General features: G+C 43.6%; 1 protein-coding gene across 2 annotated transcripts in view; it reads left to right on the top strand.

Moving 5' to 3' along the window:
- The window catches only part of PPP1R16B (protein phosphatase 1 regulatory subunit 16B), a 111,616-nt gene that overhangs the window by 24,015 nt on the left and 66,244 nt on the right, over positions 1–21,357 (top strand). For both annotated transcript variants that reach the window (XM_047771100.1, XM_047771101.1), the window contains exon 2: positions 3,204–3,554. In XM_047771100.1, the coding sequence (XP_047627056.1) occupies positions 3,305–3,554 (250 nt within the window). In that variant the 5' untranslated portion in view covers positions 3,204–3,304. The remainder of the gene's footprint in view (positions 1–3,203; positions 3,555–21,357) is intronic.

The following is a 21,357-nucleotide window of genomic DNA, read 5'->3' as shown; positions in this document are numbered from 1 at the left end:
CTGAAAGAAATTGTACAGAATACTTAGACGGATCTGATATCAGTGGAGGGATGGAGAATTTGCCACCTCCAGAGAGAGCTACCTGGACCAAAAGTCCTTGTTCACTCGCTTGTTGGATGGCTCTAGAGGCCAGGTGTCCATTCTTTGGGTGCACTCCATTGTGCCCCTATACCCTGGTCCTGTTCTGCTTTGGAGGCTCACAGATCTTCTCTTTCTTGCACAGATTGGACCTCTGGATATGTGGAGACTGCTGTCTCATTCTAAGACAGGGTTTGCAAACTCAAATGGCCCTAGGAGCTAGCAAGCAACGCCCATCAGTGACAGTCACATGGGAGTAATGGGGGATAGTGAGGACTAAGAAATTAGAGGGTATGTGCCCTATCTGAGGAGGACAATTCTACTCCATACCTGCTGATTGCTGTCCTGGGATCCCAGGGTGGCCAGGTACTGAGACTTTTTTGTTTTTTTAGTTTTTTTTTTTTTTTTTTTTGTAAGCTGAAAATAAGGAGTTCCTGCTGTGAAGCAGTGGGATTGGTGCTGTCTCTGCAGTGCTGGGACACAAGTCAGTCCCCAGCCCAGCCCAGCCCAGCACAGTGGGTTAAGGATCTGGCATTGCTGCTGTTGCAACTGCAGCTCAGATCTGATCCCTGGCCTGGGAATTTCATATGCTGCGGGGCAGCTGAAAAAGAGAAAAAAATAAAAATAGAGAAAGGAAAGAAGGAAGGGAGAAAGGAAGAAAGGAAGGAAGAAAGAAAACTGAAAATCTGATTTGGGATATAAAATCTTCAAGTTTTAAATGTATGTTTAGCAATGTATGACAATATTGTAAAACACTCCGTGAGCTCCTTACTTTTAAAAAGAAATATCTTGGAGTTCCCATCATGGCTCAGTGGTTAACGAATCCGACTAGGAACCATGAGGTTGCGGGTTCGATCCCTGCCCTTGCTCAGTGGGTTAAGGATCCGGCGTTGCTGTGAGCTGTGGTGTAGGTCGCAGACGCGGCTCGGATCCTGTGTTGCTGTGGCTCTGGCATAGGCTGGCAGCTACAGCTCCGATTCGATCCCTAGCCTGGGAACCTCCATATGCTGCAGGAGCAGCCCTAGAAAAGGAAAAAAGACAAAAAAGAAAAAATATATATATCTAAATGAGTAAAAAACAGCGAGCACACCAAATTCTGGCAGAGAAACCGGATCCTCATACGTTGCTGGGGCAATGAAAAATGGTACAGCCATTCTGGAAAACAGTATGACAGTTTCTTTTAAAACTAAACATGTAATTACTGTACAGCCCAGCACCGGTACTCTTGGGCATTTACTCCCGACAAATGGAAACTTATTATGCTCACACACAAAAAAACTGTACATGAATGTATAAGCCCCAAACGGGAAACAACCCAGATGTTCTTCAGTGAGTGCAGGGATAAACAAACCGGGGTGGATCCATAAAGAGGGTCACTGCTCAGCAATAAACAAGGAACTACAGATTCACAGAACAAGTTGCGGCGAATCTCAAGGGATGCTGAGTAAAAAAAAGTTAGCCCCCAAAGTTATCCATTGTCTGATTCTTTTATATAACACTTTGGAAGCGACTATTCAACAGGTGAGGAATAGATTAGTGACTGTCAAGGGCGAGGACAGGAGTGGATTGGGAGAGGGGTGATGAGGGCTGCTTGTGTGATGGAACTGTTTGTATCTTGACTGTTGTTGGGTACATAAACATGATGAAATTGTCTACAACTAAACACACAAACACACACTCACATTCAAATGAGCACGTACAAACACTGGGGAAATCTGAATAGATTGATAGGTTGTATCAACATCAGATTCTTGGCTTCCACAGTGTACTGTAGTTTTGCAGGATGTCACCATTGGGATAAACTAAGTAAAGGTTGCACAGGATTATTCCATATTATTTGTTAGGACTGCATGTGAATCTACAATTATCTCAAAATAAAAAGTTTAATTAATTAAAAATCATTGGAAGATATTTAATTTTTTTATTTTTATTTTTTAAATTAATTTTTTTTTTTTTTAAGGGCCATGAGTACAGCATATGGAGGTTCCTGGGCTGGAGCCAAATCGGAGCTACAGCTGCCAGCCCCAGCCACAGCCACAGCAACGCAGGATCCGAGCTGCATCTGTGACCTACACCAACGCCCAGGGCAAGGTCAGATCCTTAACCCACTGAGCGAGGCCAGGGATCGAACCTGTGTCCTCATGGATGCTAAAACTAAATACACAGATTCGTTTCTGCTGAGCCATAACGGGAACTCCCACTGCAGGACATTTAAAACAAACCAAAACGTAACCGAGGGCAGTTCACTCGTTTCCTGCTGAGCCTTAGCATTGGGTTGCGCTGATCCTTGAGGTCCACTCAGACCCCAGGAGCCTTTGCCCTGTGGATATTGCCAAGCCAACCCCTCCCCCATTCCTCCTGCGTGCCCTCCAGTCTCTTCAGGAAGAGACCTGAAGATTCTGACCCAACCTGAGCGCCTGAGAATCCAGAGCAAGGCTCAATCCTTTATCTTCCCGAGGGAAGCAGGGAACCAGGAGACGAACAAGCACTTGCTGAAGCTCAGGGGTGTCCTGATCCCCTTTGTGATAGCGAGCATTTCCACAGCATGCAGATGTAGACCTGTACCCAGCAACCTGCAATTCTCCACCGGCCTTGCCTGCCTGCATTTATGTGTCCCAACTCATCTTCCCTTTATGTTGATTATATTTCCAGTAACATTAAAAAAAATTGAAGTATAGTTGATATACAATGTTGTGTCGGTTTCAGGTGTACAGCGACACAAATTGTACACTTTAAACTTATACAGCGGGAGTTCTGGTCATGGCTTAGTGGAAATGAATCTGACTAGCATCCATGAGGAGGCAGGTTCAATCCCTGGCCTTGCTCAGTGGGTTAAGGGTCCTGAGTTGCTGTGAGCTGTCTTGTAGGTCACAGACATGGCTTGGATCTGCTACAGCTCCGGATCCAACCCCTAGTCTGGGAAACTCCATATGCCTCAGGTGCAGCCCTAAAAAGACCAAAAAAAATTAAACTTATACAATGTTAGAGATCAATTACATCTCAATTAAAAAAAATGAAATAAAATGGGGTTGGGGAAGTGTTTGGAACATGGGGTCAGGTGATATAATCAGATCAGAGTTTTGAGCCTGACAAGCATGTCCACCTGTGTCCCTCCCCTGCCACAGGTCCCCGCATGCGGCCCCGGCCCTGCAGGTGCCCCCATGCTGCCCCAGCCCCCGGCGCGCCGTGCTAGCCCCCAGCCAGGGCGCGGGGAGGCGCGGTGGCCATGGCCAGCCACGTGGACCTGCTGACGGAGCTGCAGCTGCTGGAGAAGGTGCCCACGTTGGAGCGGCTGCGCGCCGCCCAGAAGCGCCGGGCCCAGCAGCTGAAGAAATGGGCACAGTATGAACAGGACCTGCAGCATCGTAAGCGCAAGCATGAGCGGAAGCGCAGCACCGGCGGCCGGCGAAAGAAGGTGTCCTTCGAGGCCAGCGTGGCCCTGCTGGAGGCCTCGCTTAGGAATGATGCTGAAGAAGGTAGGCCACTTCCGGTCCTGGATGGTGGGTGGCCGCCTGGCCTCGGTGCTTCCCAGCCAGGGTTTAGATTCCGGGTTCTGTGCGATGGAGGGGAGAGCCAGGTGGATCTGGCGGCCCCACATGTGTTAGGAGGTGGAGGTTCCTAGGAAAGGCTCTGAAATGAGACTTCCCCCCCCCAAAAAAAACCCAAGAATTCCAGCCACTGGCTAATGAATACTAATTTTCCTTCCCTCTCACAAAATATTGACTGTCAGCCTACATCTTGTCCATTACTATTCCAGATATGGTGATGAGCCAATTGGATTTCGTTTCTCTCCTGTAAGAGCTCAATACTCAGAGGACCAGGCATTTCCTAAGCCCGCCCTCCGGGCTGCAGAACTGTCTGCTGGTCCATTTTATTTGGTCTTCCCTGAAGGGTAGATGGTTTAGAGGGGTAGTTAACAGCATAGGGTTAGATGACTCTGGTCGCAAACTGGCTTTGTCAGTTATCCCCTGGGTGACCTTGGCAAGCTGGCAAGTCTCTTCAGTTCCCTGTACCTTAGTTTCTGCCTCTGTAAACTGGGGATGATAACAGTACCCACCTCCAGGGCTTGCTTGAGCATTAAATTAGATAACACTGGTAAGTTCTTGACATGATCCCATCTACAGTGTAAGTGCTTGGTATGTTTTATTTTATCATTACTAATTTTATTATATTTATACACATTCGTATGAAATTCTATTTGTATATAGGGTGTCCATAAAGTCTGGATACAGAGATGAAAGTAAACAATTTTGGGAGTTCCCATCATGGGGCAGTGGAAATGAATCCGACTAGGAACCATGAGGTGCCAGCCCTGGCCTCGCTTAGTGGGTTAAGGATCCGGCGTTGCCGTGAGCTGTGGTGTAGGTCAAAGACGCACTCAGACCTGGCATTGCTGTGGCTCCGTCGTAGGCTGGCGGCTACAGCTCCGATTAGACCCCTAGCCTGGGAACCTCCATATGCCACAGATGTGGCCCTAAAAAAGACAAAAAAAAAGAAAAAAAAGTATACAATTTTGTCTGCAACTCTTCCACTCTATAAAGTGGATGAATAAATACATATGAACATGTATGCATTCATATAATGTTTCCAGATTTTTTTTTTTTTTTTTTTGCTGCTCCCGTAGCAGGTGGAAGTTCCTGGGACAGGGATCAAACCCATGCCACAGCAGCAAACCTAGCCACTGCAGTATCAACACGATATCCTTAACCCCCTGTGCCACAAGAGAACTCCTGTTTCCAGATTTTACGGACACTCTGTACTTGTTACATTTTATTTAATTATGTTATTGTGTTATTATATGTCCTATGATCTAGATATCACCATACCCAAGAGGCAGGTATAATAATACCCATTTTACAGATGGGGAAACCCAGTGAGGTTCAGAAACTTGAGCAAGGCAGCAGATCTAGGATCAGAACTTCCAGGATCCAGGCTCTTGTCACTGGCTTCATGGCCTTGTGGGTTTGGTCCCATTCTAAGTGTGAGTAAAGGATCCGTGATTTGGCCAAAGCCTCTTCTCTGTGTATGCTCTGAGGAGTCACACCTGCTCAGTGTGTAGATGAGGCGTGTACCTGCCTCCTGTATTCCCCTCAAAGGCTTTGTCCCTTCTGCCTGTCCTTGGAGGGACCTGGCCATGTTTCCTGGGTTCCTCTGGTCTCTGTCCCCCCACCAGACACTTGGTGCCAAAGCAGTCAACGGAAGAACTGAGGGCTAGAAGCACTTTCTACACTGGAGCGTGTTAAGATTTAAGTGTGTTGCTCCTCAGGTTCTAGAACCTTCTGAGAGGCACGGTTTCACTTCTGCCCTGGTTACAGAGCGCTCTGGGAACTGAGCAAAGAGGCATTCCTGGAACCACTCAGCTGCAAACGGCGCAGCCAGAGCCTGGGGCATGAAATCTCAGGCTGGGGGACTTGGCCCTGAGAGGCTCCTTCCCACGTGTCATTTGCCAGGTGACGCGGCAGGTCCCTCCCACGCAGTGGGCGGCACGTCATGAAGTCTGATTTTGTCGTGGGCGGCGGTGCATCAGCCCTCCTTTCACGCTCCTCTTCTCCTCCCTTCTCCCCTGCCTGAGCCCCCTTGCCCCTTGCCGAGGGGGCTTTTCAGAGGCGCTGTGAGCGGGACAAGGCGGACGTGCAGCCCCGCCCCCGCCGAGCCAGTGTTCCCACCGGTCCCGGTTAGAAAGAGCGCTGGGCTTGGGTCCAAGGTCCAGGGGCCCCGGGGCGCTGCCTATGACCTTGGACAGCTTGTTTCGCCTCTCTGGGTCCAGTTTCTTAATCTGTAAAAGAGGTTTTGAACGCTTACCCTCGAGGGGGTGTGGCAAGAATTAAACAAAATGCTGGATGTCACAGCTCTTTGAAAAGTGACCCTGAATTCTGCCCCAGTGTGATCATTTTAACACATTCCCCGCTCCCTCTGTGTGTGTGTGTGTGTTTGAGAGACTTTAATAGTTTTTAAGAACCCAAATACATGCCTCTTGTAAAAATCAAACACCATAGAGATACACAGAGTGAAAAGTTCCTCCCTCTCTTCTTTCCCTGCTTCCTTCCCTAATTAGTACTGGTGGAAGTTTGATGTGTTTCCTTCCAGGCACTTTTTTCGTTTACCTATGTATTTGTAGACTTGAAGAAATAGAAAGCTAGTTTATGTTTTCTGTTTGTTTATTTTAGTTTTTATGTAAATGATGGCATAGTGGATACATTATTTTGTAGGTTTTTTTTTTTTTAACCCACAATATATCTTGGAGGTTTTTTCATTCCAGTACAGTGGAATAATAGATCTGCATTCTTCTTTTTAACTGCCTCGTAGTATTCCACAGTATGGATTCACCAGAATTTCTGAACATGTTCCTTTTTGTAAGGCACAGAAGTTTATTCAGTAGTTTTGCTTTTGCTGCAGTGAATGTTTTGTGCGCACCTGCAAATGTTTATCTGGATATTAAATTAGGATGCAAAAAGTGCTAGATTTCCTCAGGCTGATTCCCTGGCTCTGGGGACAGCCAAGTGAGAGTGGACGGCCAGAGCACTGCCCCTGTGGCAGGCTGTTGCAGTGGGGTGAAAGGTGCCCCTGGCATCCACAGGTGTCTGGGTTTGGAGGTGGGTGTGGAAGTTGTCAGCAGCCAGCAGGTGCTCCCACCAGGCTATGCTCAGCTTCCAGGCAGCACGACCAAGCCCAGCTGCCTGGTGAAGTTGGTGTTGGGGCGGCTGCTGGGGTATTAGCTCACAGTGGGATGGGAACGTGGGGCGGCAGCTCCCCTACTCCTCCAAGCTCACAGCAGTGGCTGAGTCAACCTCCTCCACCTGCCACGGTGATGTGAGTCATTCCTGGAGAAAGGCAGTGCTGGGGAACTCAGTGAGTTTCCTTCTCTGGCTTGGCATTCTCTTCAGGCTAATGTCCGGGCACCAGGGACCCTCGGTGGCCTTGAACTTGCCTGGGCCCCACTCTCATGTTCCCACTGCCTGGTGTGAGCTCATACTTTAGCCACCTCCAGCTCCTCTGACTGCCTCCCCACGCCCTGCATTCTCTTACGTTTTCACCTTTGCTTATGTGGTTCCCTCTAACTGGAACACTCTTGCCCTAACTGCTACACCCTTCAGGTTTGGGTCCTGTGACCATCTTGGGGAGCTATCTCTGATCCCTTTCTGGGCCCTTTTCCCCATCACTAGGTAGAGCAGTAATTCCATACACAGTTAACATTTACTGAGAAGCAGTGTCGTGTTGAGAAGCACAGACTCGAGCAAGTTATCCAAGACTCCCTACTCCCGCTCTGTACTAGCCGTGCAAGCTAGGAACTTCTTGGGGCCTCAGTTTCCCCACCTGTAAAAATGAGGATGATATAATATACCCGCCTCAATTTAACCCCAGAGGGTTGACAGATGTGGGAGTGGTATGGTTAGAAGTACATATGATGCGCATATGAGATCACTATATGTGGAGTCTAAAATATACAAATGGACTTATTTACAAAATAGAAACAGACTCACCAACATAGAAAACAAACTCATGGTTACCAAAGGGGAAAGGGGTAGGGAGGGGTAAACTAGGAGTGTGGGATTAATAGATACAAACTACTGTATATAAAATATATAAACAACAAGGTCCTACTGTAGAGCACAGGAAACTTTATTCAATGTCTTGTAATAAACTCTAATGGAATGCACTTTACTGTATACCAGAAACTAATGCAACCTTGTAAATTAACTGTACTTCAATTAAAACATTTAAATGAGGTTGCAAACGTGGCTTGGATCCCGCATTGCTCTGGCTGTGGTTGGTGTAGGCTGGCAACTGCAGCTCTGATTCAACCCCTAGCCTGGGAACTTCCATATGCTGCAGATGTGCCCCCCCCACCCCCAGAAAAGACATAGAATGTATATATGTATGTGTGACTGGATCTCTTTGCTATATAGTAGAAAACTGACAGAACACTGTAAGCCAACTATAATGGAAAAAATAAAAATCATTAAAAAAAGACAAAAAATTTAAATAAGTACATATGATATAAATTGTCGTTATCCTGCATTTTCTATTATTCTACATTACATAATCTATATTAGTGTATGTTCTGATTGTCATCATCATCATCATTTATCAAGTGCTTGTTCTGTACCAGGCTGCCCGCTTTATAGGCATTATCTCAATTAATCCTCACAGCAGCCCTCTTGAGGTAGAGAGTCAGACTCCATTTTTGAATAACAGCTCTATTGAGGTTTAATTTACATATCATCAAATTTTCCCATGGTAAGTGTACAGTTCAATGATTTCCAATAAATTTACAGAGTTGGGCACCCATCACCAATTTTAGAACATTCCATCATTCCAAAAAAACGTTGTGTCCATTTGTAGTCATTCCCAGTTTTTACCTCAGCCCCCACCCCAGGCAACCACGAATCTATTTCCTGTCTCCATATATTTGCCTTTTCTGAACAGTTCATTTATGTGGACTCATATACTATGTGATCTTTTGTGGTTGGCTACTTTCATTTAGAATAAATGCATCCTGGGAGTTCCCGTCATGGCTCAGTGGTTAACGAATCCGACTAGGAACCATGAGGTGGCGGGTTCGATCCCTGCCCTTGCTCAGTGGGTTAAGGATCTGGCGTTGCTGTGAGCTGTGGTGTAGGTTGCAGATGTGGCTCGGATCCTCCGTTGCTGTGGCTCTGGCATAGGGCGGCGGCTACAGTTCCAATTAGACCCCTAGCCTGGAACCTCCATATGCCGTGGGAGCGGCCCTAGAAATGGCAAAAAGACATAAATAAATAAATAAATGGAATAAATGCATCCAGGTTGTGGCATGTATTAGGACCCCACTCCTTTTTATTGCCCTACGGTACCCTGCTGTGCGGACGTGCTGCATTTTGTGCATTTGTTCACCAGTTCATGAACATTCGGATGCTTTCCCTTCTGGGTATGGTGAATAATGCTGCCAAGAACATTTGTATGCAAATCCCTTTGTGCATATGTTGTCATTTCTCTTGGGAAGTTACCTAGGAGTGGAATGGCTGGGACACTTGGTAAATTTATGTTTAACTTTTAAGAAACGGCTACGTGGTTTTCCAAAATGGCTTCACCATTTTACATTCTCAGACCTCATTTCACAGGTGAAATTGAACATTGTGCATTTACATTGAAGCTCTGAGAGGCTATGTCACTTGCCAAGATCTCATAGGTTTTAAGTGTCAGACCCAGGACTCAGCCCAGGTCTGTTGTCCCTGATGCCCATGCTTTTAACTACCAGGACATCCTGGCACCTCCTGCTTTTTTTTTTTTTTTTTTTCTTTAGAAAATAAGAGAACCATTCACTTGTGGTTCTGATCTGAGTCTCCTTGGGCCTTACAGACCCTCCTGGTGTTTCTGCTGGCCTTTTGGGACCTTACTATCGGGTATCTCTGGATAAGCTCTTTCCATCTATAACTTTTTTCCACAGCAACATAAGCCAGCCTCTCTTTTTTTTTTATTTTTAAAATTTTTATTTATTTTTTGTCTTTTCTAGGGCCACACCCACGGCACATGGAGGTTCCCAGACTAGGAGTCGAATCCAAACTGTAGCCGCCAGTCTACACCACAGCCACAGCAACGCGGGATCTGAGCCAAGTCTGTGACCTACACCACAGCTCATGGCAACGCTAGATCCTTAACCCACTGAGCAAGGCCGGGGATCGAACCTGCAACCTCATGGTTCCTAGTTGGATTCGTTAACCACTGAGCCATGATAAGAACTCCTAAGCCAACCTCTCTTAAAATCGCCAGACATTTACTAAATTGTCAGGGCTTCTGTCCTTCCTTCAGAATAGAATGTATAGGGTTTTCTTTATGGAAATTCTCTTCACGTTGAAAAAAGATTGAGTGATTCTTCTATTCTGATTTTTTTTTTTTTTTAAAGGGCCACTCCTGTGGCATATGGAAGTTCCTAAGCTAGGGCTATAATCAGAGCTGCAGCTGCTGGTCTACGCCACAGCCACAGCAACACCAGATCCGAATCATGTCTGTGGCCTACACCACAGCTCATGGCAAGGCCGGATCCTTTATCCACTGAGGGAGGCCAAGGTTTGAACCCGTGCCCTCATGGATACTAGTGAGGTTCATTACCACTGACCATGGTGAGAACTCCCTTCTATAGCCTAATTTTAACTCTGCAACTATCATTCTTATGATAAAGGTTTTCAAACTTTTTTTAAACAGTGGAAACTTTTCTTTTTTAAATGAAATATTATATGGAAACCCAATGTGTAAAACGCATGAAAAAATTATTCTGGCTGAGCTAAGTGGGGGATGCTGGTTCCTCATCCACTTCCCCTCCCCCACCCCACCCCCACAGACCTCTCCCCAGCCCCCAGGTGCTTTGGTTGACACCTCGGTTCTGCAAGCCAAGCTTTAGCCATTGACTCATCTAAAGAAAACACAGCTTTAACTTTCACTTTTGATGATTTTGAAAAGGGAAGTTTCTTTTCTTCTAATTGTAAAAATAATTCATCCTTGTTTGTAGAAAAGTTTAAAAGTACAGAAAAAAATATGAAGAAAATAAAATCATTCATCCTTCCATTGAAGAGCGGCAACCCCTGATAATATTTTGGTGCTGTTCTATCAGTCAGTCTTGATCAGAAACAAAAGGTGTTCTCACATGGGGTGATTTGAGAAAAGTTTAATAAAGGAGCAATTTGCAAAGAGTTTAGGGTCATAGTCCTCAAACTGTTTGGTCTCAAGCCCCTTTATATTATTAAAAACTGAGAATACCTAAGAACTGTTGTTTAACTGTGTTTTATATCAATATTTACCATTTGGAAATTAAAACTGAGAATTTAAAATAAATATGTATTAATTCACTAAAACATAAAAATAAATGTATTAGCTGTTGTGCTACTTATCTGTTGTTGCATAGCAGATGAGCTCAAAATTTAGAAGCTTAGGCGTTCCCTTGTGGCATAGCAGGGTAAGGATCCAGTGTTGTCATCGCAGTGGTTTCAGTGCTGCTGTGGCACGGGTTCGATTCCTGGCCTGGGAACCTCCACATGCCATGGGTGCAGCCAAAAAAAATTTTTTTTAGAAGCTTAAAACATAAACATTTACTGTCTTATATAATTTCTGTGAGTTAAGATTCCAGAAACAGCTTCGTTTGGGGGATTCTAGCTCAGGATATCTCCTAAGTTTGTGATCACCTCAAGGTTTAACTGGAGCTAGAGGATTCATTTCCATAGTGGCTCAGTCACGTGGCTCTTGGCAAGAAGCTTCTGGTTCTTGCCAGGTGAGCCTCTCCCTAAGGCTGCTTGAGTGTGCTTTCGACATGGCAGCTGACTTCCTTCAGAGCAAGTGATCTAGGAGATAGAGCGAGAAAGGAACCACCAGTGCCTTTTATGACCTAGCCTCATTAAGTCACATTCTATGGCTTCTGCCGTATTCTGTTTGTTAGAAATGATTCACTAAGTCCAGCTTACACTCAAGGGGAAGGGGATTAGGCTCCACCTCTTAAAGGGAGGAGAATTGGTGGACATGTTTTAAAACTACCACTCACACTAACATAAATCTTTTTATGTTAAAATCTTGTATTGAAATGATATTTTCAAAGAAAATAGTGAAGAGAGGAGCCTTGTTGTATACTTTTGCAAATCTTTTAAAGGTCTGGCTTAACAGAAGACAGCTGGATTCTCTCATCTACTTCTTGTGATATGATATTTTGGTTCAAGTAAATGAAGAAAATCTTATCTCACACAAATATGTAGTTAGAAAAGGGAGGAAATATTTTAATTGCCTTTTCAGATAAATGTAGATATTCTATGGAAGTGCAATCAAACACAACAGGTAGCAGTTTCTTGAAGGTTAATTGCAACGTAGAATCTCAAACTATATCAATTTTTAGCTTTTCTTATGCTATACGCTAAAATCCATTTTGAATGGCTCTTTTCTCCATCCATACTTTTTTTATTTTTTATTTTGTCTTTTTAGGGCCACACACTCAGTGTATGGAAGTTCCCAGACTAGGGGTCGAATTGGAGCTGCAGCTGCTGGCCCACGCCACAGCCACAGCTACACGGGATCTGAGCTTCGTGTGCGACCTACACCAGAGCTCACGGCAATGTGCTGGATCCTCAACCCACTGATCGAGGCCAGGGATCCAACCAGTGTCCTCATGAATACTAGTTGGGTTCATTACTGCTGAGCCAGGATGGAACTCCCATGCATACTTTTTTTAACATAAGTATTGTCTGTTAGAAAACATTTGTTCACTTTTTTGGATATGATTCTGAAAGCACGAGCAACATTTGCAAAAGTAAACAAATAGGACTACATCAAAGTAAAAAAACTTCTGTACAGCGAAAGAAACAACCAGCAAAATGACGAGGCAGCCTACAGAGTGGGAGATAATATTTGCAAACTATATATCAGATAAGGGGTTAATATCCAACATATGTAAAGAACTTATGCAACTCAATAGCAAAAAAGCCAAATAATCCAATTTAAAAATGAGCAGAGGACCCAAATAAACATTCTTCCAAAGAAAATATACAAATGGCCAACAGGTACACGAAAATATGTTCAACATACTAATCATCAGAGAAATGCAAATCCAAACCACAATGGAATATCATGTCATAGCTATTAGATTATCGATTCATCTAAAAGATGAAACAGTAAGTATTGGTGAGCACGTGGAGTATAGAGGACTCTGTGCCCCATTGGTCAGAGTGTAAATTGGTGAAACCACTATGGAAAAGCAGTATGGCGATTCCTTTAAAGATTAAAAATAGAACCACCATATGATCCAGCAATCCCACTTTTGAATATATAGCCAAAGGAGATGAAAGCACTCCCTTGGAGAGATATCTGCACCACAATATTCATTGCACCATTTTTCTCTACAACGTAAATGTCCGTCAATGAATGAATGAATGATTCAAAAAATGTCGTATATAGGAGTTTCCTTGTGACATAGTGGGTTAAGGATCTTGCATTGTCACTGCAGCAGCTTGGGTTGCTGCTGTGGTGTGGGCTCAATCCCTGGCCCAGGACTTTCTCATGCTGCAGGTGTGGCCAAAAGAAATGTGTATCTACATCTCTCTCTCTCTGTCTATCCAATGAAGTATTATTTGGCCATAAAAAAGAAGGAAATACTGTCATTTATGACAACGTGGATGAACTTTAAGGGCATTATGCTGAGTGAAACAGTCAGAAAGAGACACATACCATATGATTTCACTTAAATGTGGAATCCAAAAAAGTCAAACCGAGAGAAACACAATAGAGTCGTTGTTGGTAGGAGCTGGTGAGTGGGAGGTGTTGTCAAAGGGTATAAACTTCCAGTTGTAAGATAAGTAAGTTCTGGGAATCTAATGTGCAGCAGGGTAATATAGTTAACAAGAATATATATTTGGAATTTGCTAGGAGAGTAGATCTTAACTGTTCTCATCATACACATGCAAAAAGGGTAATTACATGAGGTGAGGGAGGTGTTAACTAACCTTATGGTGGTGATCATTTTGCAATATATATATATATATATATCAAATCAATGTGTTGTGCACCTTAGGAGTTCCCACTGTGGCTCAGTGGTGACAAACCCGACTAGTATCCATGAGGATGAGGGTTTGATCCCTGGCCTTGCTCAGTGGGTTAAGGATCCGGTGTTGCTGTGAGCTGTGGTGTAGGTCACAGATGCGGCTTGAATCCTGTGTTACCATGGCTGTGGCGTAGGCCAGCAGCTGTAGCTTCAATTCAACTCTTAGCCTGGCAACTTCCATATGCTGCAGGTGCAACCCTAAAAAGCAAACAAAACAAAACAAAACAAAAAAAACATGTTGTGCACCTTAAACTTTCACAATGTTATATGTCCATTATATCTCAGTGGAACTGGAGGAAAAAAGAAGGTATTGGTTCACTGTGTTTTGGCAATCTTCTTAATATTGACTTGTTTCATTATACAATATAAAAAGTTTATATTTTCTAACCTATAATGGAATATAACCTGCAAAAAAACCTGAATCACTGTGCTGTGCACCTGAAACTAATATTGCAAATCAACTGTACTTCAATAAATTTATATTTTCAAAACCAACCTCACCAGAAAATTCTTCAAACTATAAAGTCATGGTGGGGATACAAGTTTTACGAAATTCTAATTTTTGTCTGAAAGCTCACATTTGACCATTGGCAGTAAACACTATCAGTTGTGAGAGGATCTCTTTGTCCATTTTAGAAAAAAAAAGACTGATAATCATTGTTTGCAGGTCACTGTTTAAGTAAAAATGGTGTTCCAGGAGAGAAAGGGTGAGCTTAGCACACACAATTTACTCGTTCAAGTAATGATTGAGACAATGATCATACTTCATGCATACTTCTCATTTTGACATGCGGGATAGTTAAGAAAACGTGTACTCAAGGTTTGAGACATAATAAAATTAATGCATGTTGGAGTTCCCACTGTGGTGCAGTGGGTTAAGAAACAGTTGCAGTGGCTAGGATCACTGCAAAGGTGTGGGTTCAAGCCCAGGCTCAGGGAACTTCCACCTGCCACAGGTGTGGGAACATGATGGAAGATAATATGATAAAAAGGGGAGTTCCTGTCGGGGTGTAGCAGAAACAAATCCAACTAGGAACCATGAGGTTGCGGGTTCGACTCCTGGTCTCGTTCAGTGGGTTAAGGATCTGGTGTCGTGAGCTGTGGTGTAGGCGCAGACGTGGCTCGGATCCTGCGTTGCTGCGGCTGTGGTGTAGGCCAGCAGCTGTAGCTCTGATTTGATCCCTAGCCTGGGAACTTCCGTACTCCATGGGTGCGGCCCTAAAAAAGAAAAAAAAAAAACATATATATATATATGATAAAAAAGAGTGTGTGCGTGTGTATATATATATGTGTGTGTATGTATGACTGGGTCATTTTGTTGTACAATAGAAATTGATAGAACAAATCAACTGGACTAAAAATTAACATAGAATAGAAAAATTAATACATTTTACGGCTTCAGCAAGGACATCGAAAAGGTGAAAGTGGGTTTTTTTTCCTTATTATGGTGTGTGTGTTGTTTTTTCTTTTTTATTAAGACAGGTTTTTTTAGAGCAGTTTTAGGTTCACTGCAAAATTGAGAGGAAGATACAGAGATCTACCATAGACCCCCTGTACTCCCTCCAAATACCCACGGCAGTCCCCCATTATCAGCCATGCCCCACCAGAGTAGGACATTTGTTACAACTGATGAACATACCTTAACACATCATGATCACCCAGAGTCTGTAGTTCACATTATTGTTCATTCTTGGTGTTGTACATGGCATGGGTTTAGACAAACATGTGATGACATGTATCCCATCATTATGGTATCATACGGAGTACCAGACTATTTTCACTGCTCTAAAAATCCCCTATGCTCTGCCTACTCATCCCTCCCAACTCCCTGGCAACCACTCATCTTTTTATTGTCTCCATAGGTTTTGCCTTCTCCCTAATGTCATATAGTTGGAATCGTATACTAGTATAGTCTCTTCAACAGGCTTCTTTTACATAATAAGCTTCTTTAAGGTTCTTTCATGTCTTTTCATCGCTTGATAGTTCATTTCTTCTTAGTGCTAAATGATATTCCATTGTCTGGATGTACCACTGTTTATTTATCTGTTCACCTGCTGAAAGATGTATTGGTTGCTTCTAGGAACTATGGTTGACATAATTTTGGCAATTGTTATTATTTTTTGGTCTTTTTAGGGCTGTACCCAAGGTACACGGAGGCTCCCAGGCTAGAGGTCAAATCAGAGCTGTAGCTGCTGGCCAGTGCTGCAGCCTCCAGCAATGCTAGATCAAGCTGTGTTTGCGACCTACACCATAGCTCACGGCAACGCCAGATCCTTAACCCACTGATCGAGGCCAGGGATTGAATTCACGTCATGGATGCTAGTCAGATTCATTCCCACTGAGCCACAATGGGAACTCCCAATTTTGGCAATTATGAATAAGCTGCTATAAACATCTGTGTGCAGGTTTTTGTGGGACATAAGTTTTCAACTCCTTTGGATAAATGCCAAGAAGCGTGATTGGTATTCACCACACATGATATGGTAGAGTATGCTTAGTCTTGTAAGAAACTGCCAAACTGTTTTCCTAAGTGGCTGTACTGCTTTGCATTCCCACCAGCAATGGATGAGAATTCTTTTTGCTCCACATCCAAATTCTTTTTGCTCTTACCAGCATTTGGTGTTGCCATCGTTCTGGATTTTGGCCATTCTGAAAGGTGTGTGGTTGTATTTCATTGTTGTTTTGTCTGTTTTGTTTTGTTGTTGTTTTGTCTTTTTAGGGCTGCACCTGCTGCATATGAAAGTTCATGGAAGCTAGGGGTCAAATCGGAGCTCTAGGTGCTGGCCTACGCCACAGCCATAGCAACATGGGATCTGAGCTGTGTCTGTGACCTATACCACAGCTCAGGCAGCTCTGGATCCTTCACCCACTGAGCAGGGCCAAGGATCAAACCCTCATCCTCATGAATGCTAATCGGGTTTATTACCACTGAACCACTATAGGAACCCTCATTGTTGTTTTAATTGCATTTCCCTGATGACATATGATGTAGAGCATCTTTTCATATGCTTATTTGCTATCTGTATATCTTTGGTTTGATTTTTTTTTTTTTTACTGTGCATATGAAGCAGTGAATACTACTGTGATGACTAGTACAGTTTGATGTTGCAGGACTCACTCTGCTAAAGGAAAAGTGGTTTTACCCTGTGTTGCTTTTGTACCATCAGTGCAAATGTTAAAACGTAGTGAAAAAGGCAAATAAGGAGTTCCCGTCGTGGCGCAGTGGTTAACGAATCCGACTAGGAACCATGAGGTTGCGGGTTCGGTCCCTGCCCTTGCTCAGTGGGTTAACGATCCGGCGTTGCCATGAGCTGTGGTGTAGGTTGCAGATGCGGCTCGGATCCCGCGTTGCTGTGGCTCTGGCGTAGGCCGGTGGCTACAGCTCCGATTCAACTCCTAGCCTGGGAACCTCCATATGCCGAGGGAGCGGCCCAAGAAATAGCAACAGCAACAACAACTACAACAACAAAAGACAAAAAGACCAAAAAAAAAAAAAAAAGGCAAATAACATCTTCATGATATTATGAAAATAGTTTTGACCTGAATACCCTGAAAGAGTTTGGGGATCACTTTGAGAACTGTTGGTTTACAGAAACCACTGTAAAAGTTGGGGAGCTTACCACCCCTAGGCCTGAAGAGGCCAAGGGAAGGGACCCTACCAACAGCTAAGGAGGTACATTGTGGCTGCCCAACAAGAGCAGTGGCTTCCTCTGCCTGCCCCGCTGCCCTCCAGTCCTCTGCCTGTGCTTCCCATTACCAAGCTCGGCCAGGAAGCAGAAGGCAAGGAAGCCTGTGATGTGGTCCAAGTGTGTCGGCTTCCGCAGGCATGAGGAAGGATGGACCTGGAGGGACAAATGGAGGGCATCCAACCCAGTTGTCTTCACTGTGTGTATCTATGTACAAACATGGGGTGAGTGTGTGTATATTTACAATATAACTCTCACCCTAACGTTTGTCAGTTCAACAAAATTCGACATCGACGCTGTGTTTGGAAGAACCTCAGCAAAGTAGTGGTATAAATAAGGCCTGGGATGGGAGGCTGTGTGTAAGCTATGCTCCCAGGGAGAGCGTCTCTGAGGAGGTGATTTGGGCTGAGCTTCGAGTGTGGAGAAAGAGGCCACCACGTGGGAGTCTGGAGGAAAGGTGTAAAGGCATGGAATGGGGGTGAACTTGAGGACAGAAAGAGGATGGGAGGCAGAGAGCCTGGGGGACATGGTCCCCTGAAGACTCTGGTAGCACACGCACATTTAATTTGGTTGAGATGAAAAGCCACCGGTGGGTTTTGAGAGGGGAAAGCATATGATGAGATATAGATGGTGAAAAGCCTTTGCTGGCTGCTGAGTGGAGAATAGATGAGTCTATTCTGATGGGGGCATGAGTGGCAGCAGGAAGGCCTCATCACAGGCTATCTCAGTGACCAAGGTAAGAGCCTGCCTGTTGGCTGAAAAACAAGGAGGTAGAGCCACCAGGGCTTGTGTGTCAGGTGATGAAGGGAGGGGCTCAGAGGTTTTTGGCTTGAGCACCTAAGTGGATGGTGGTGCCATATTTTGAGACTAGAAAGATTGGGGTGAGAGGGTGATATGAATTTGCAGAGAATCAAGACTTCTATAGGGCCATCCAAGTTGACATGCCTCTTTAACATCCAAGTGGTAATCTCAGGGATGGATTTAAAAATTTGAGAGTCATCAGCTTTTAAGTGCAACCTTTTTAAAGCCAAGGGATTATATGAGGTCATCTAGGAGGCAAGATAGCGAGACCAAAGAAGGGCCCCTAAGAGAAAGCCCCAGGACACCTTAATAGCTCCATGTTGAGCCAAGAAGAAAACAAGGGGAACCAAGAACCATCAGAAGGAAGAAAGAAAACTAGGATGGTGTGGCATCTTAGAAGCTTAGGGAGGGAGGCATTTTTAGAAGAAAGATCTATCAGCTGAGTCAAGTGTGGCTTGGAGGTCAACTATTTTATCCTGCCTTCATGGAAGAGAAATTTTAAATGACATCTTTATACACCCCCTGCTTGAAGGTACCATAATTTACATAACCACTCCTGTATTATTGGATTTTGAGGTTGTTTCTAATTTGTGTCACTACAAATTATGCCATGGTGATTATCATTGTATAAAAGTATGAAGCCACAGCTTTAATGATTTACTTGAGGTAAATGATTCCTAGAGGGTCAGTAGATTCAAGGATATAAATATCTGCAAGGCTTCAGTACACTCTGTTCATCTGGTCACCAGAAAGGTTACATCACTTTACACCCCCATCATCAGTGGGTATCAGGCCTGCTTCACTTCTGCCTTCCCCAGCAACACCTGTCAGCAGCACTGAAAACACACTTTGCTGATGTATTTGACATATGAACAATAATTCCCTTGTCCTAATATGCAACTAATTGAGATGCTTAATTGAAAACCTATTTATAAGCTTACCACTCCTTCCTTCCTTCCCTCTCTCCCTCCCTCTTTCTTTCTTTCTTCTTTCTTCTTTCTTTCTTTCTTTCTTTCTTTCTTTCTTTCTTTCTTTCTTTCTTTCTTTCTTTCTTTCCTTCTTCTTTCCTTCTTTCCTTCTTTCCTTCCTTCCCTCTCCCCTCCCTTCCTTCCTTTCTTTTTCTGAATTGTCTATATTTTTCCATTTTTTTCTACTAGTGTGTTTCTTTTTCTCTTTCTTTCTTTCTTGCTTCTTGCTTTTTAGGGCCACACCTGTGCCATATGGAGATTCCCAGGCTAGGGGTCAAATCAGAGCTACGGCTGCCAGCCTGCACCACAGCCATAACAACATCAGGTCCAAGCCTCATCTTGGACCTACACCACAGCTTACAGCAACACCGGATCCTTAACCCACTGAGTGAGGCCAGGGATCGAACCTACAACCTCATCGCTGAGGATTTGTTTCCGCTGCTCCAGGATGGGAACTTCTGTGTTTCTTTTTCTTGTTGATGTCGATGATTGTATAAGTTCGTGTGTGAGAGGGAGAAGCAAAGGGAAATAATGAAAACCGAGAGGAAATGTCAGCTCTGTTGTCATGTGTGGTACAAATATTTTCTGCATTGCGTGTGTGTTTGCTTAACATTTTGTTCATAGTATAGATATTTTATGCACTGAATTTCTTCATTTTGATGTAGCCAAACCTAATGATATTTGCTTTCCCCCCATTATTTCATTCTTTGTTTTTAATCCTTCTAAAACGGGGGTCGCCAAACCATGGCTGGGAGGCCAAATCTTCCCACCATCTGTTTTTGTAAATAAAATTTTATTGGCACGCAGCCAGAGCCATTTGTTGACATATTGTCTCTGGCTGCTTTCACACCACAGCAGCAGAACTGAGTGGTTGCAGCAGAGAACATAAGGTCTGCAAAGATAAGAATATTTACTCTCTGGACCTTTAAAGAAAAAGTTTGCTGAATCTTGCTCTAAAGCATTTCCTCTTCTAGTGATGTGTATTAACCTCTATGTTCTTCTAGATTTTTGTGGCCTTGTTTAAATAAATTAAATACATAATCCTCTCGGAATTCATTTGAGTATATAGTAATAACTGAAAAATCTGTCTCTATTTTGTTTCCAAAGAGTTGTCAATTGTTCAGCATCTTTCCCTTCCTCATAATTTTGTGATGCCGCCCTCACACTCTAGGCCCTTATCTGTGAAGAAGAGTAACTTTCCAAGCTGTTTATTCTGTTCCAACAATCTGTTTTCGTGCCAGTTACACACTGTTTTGATCCTTGTAGTTCTATATTGTGGCTTAATGTATGATAGAAAAGTCCTTCTTCGTTTGGCTCTTCCTTTTGAAAATGTTCTTGGTTATTTTCAGCTGTTCACATAACATTCAAGATCTTTTGGTTAAATCTTCCCCCCCCCCCCCACCTCACAAATAGATTCCTCCAAAATTGATTAGTGTTATAAACCATAGGGTTTCAGATTGTCAAGATGAAAAGAGGTGTGGAGATGGATAGTGGTGAGTTTCTTTAATACCACTGCACTATACACTTTGAAATGGTTGAGATGGTAAACTTTATGTGCTGTGGGTTTCACCACAATAACAAAAATTGAAAAAAAAATTTAGCCAGGGACTGGAGGGAAGGAAGAAAGGGATGTAATTGTCTGATGGGGACAGGGTTTCAGTTCGGGAAGATGAAAAAGGTTCTGGATGTGGATGATGGTGGTTGCACAACAAGGTGAGTATATATAATACCATTGAACTGTACACTTAAAAAGGTTAAAATGATAAAGTTTATGTTATGTATGCTTGAAGCATAATTTAAAAGCTTAATTTGGGCTAAACTGATACCTTTGTCATAATGAGTTTTTCTAAGAAGACAAATGGTATGTATACGTCTCTACTGGGAAAGTATTCTTTTACGTCTTTTGGAAAAGCTGTAGTGGTTGGTTTTTTTTTGTTTGTTTTCATACAAGCCCTGTTTATTCCTTAAAAAGAGCTTTAAAACTCTCTTTTTAAAGCTTTCAAGTTTTTGTCTATTAACTTTGTATAAGGCCACTTGACTGAATGCTTTAGTCTCAGTTTTTCAATAGGTTCTTTTGGGATTTTTCTGTGTAGAAAATAACATGATTTGCAGATGGCGAAGTTGACTGTTTATCCAAACACTGGTCATTCCATTGAGTCTGTCATGCCCATGTCCTCCCCCCATCCCTTCTCTCCAGGATAACTCCTCCTGGCTATTATGAGACGGAACTTTGAGGCCTAGTGAACATCCGCTTTGTCTGTATCTTTCCCAAAGT

This window comes from Phacochoerus africanus, chromosome 3 (assembly GCF_016906955.1).
Source record: "Phacochoerus africanus isolate WHEZ1 chromosome 3, ROS_Pafr_v1, whole genome shotgun sequence".
NCBI lineage: Eukaryota > Metazoa > Chordata > Mammalia > Artiodactyla > Suidae > Phacochoerus > Phacochoerus africanus.
Note: the sequence above shows the minus strand (reverse complement) of the source record. Positions and strands in the feature narration are given on the sequence as shown.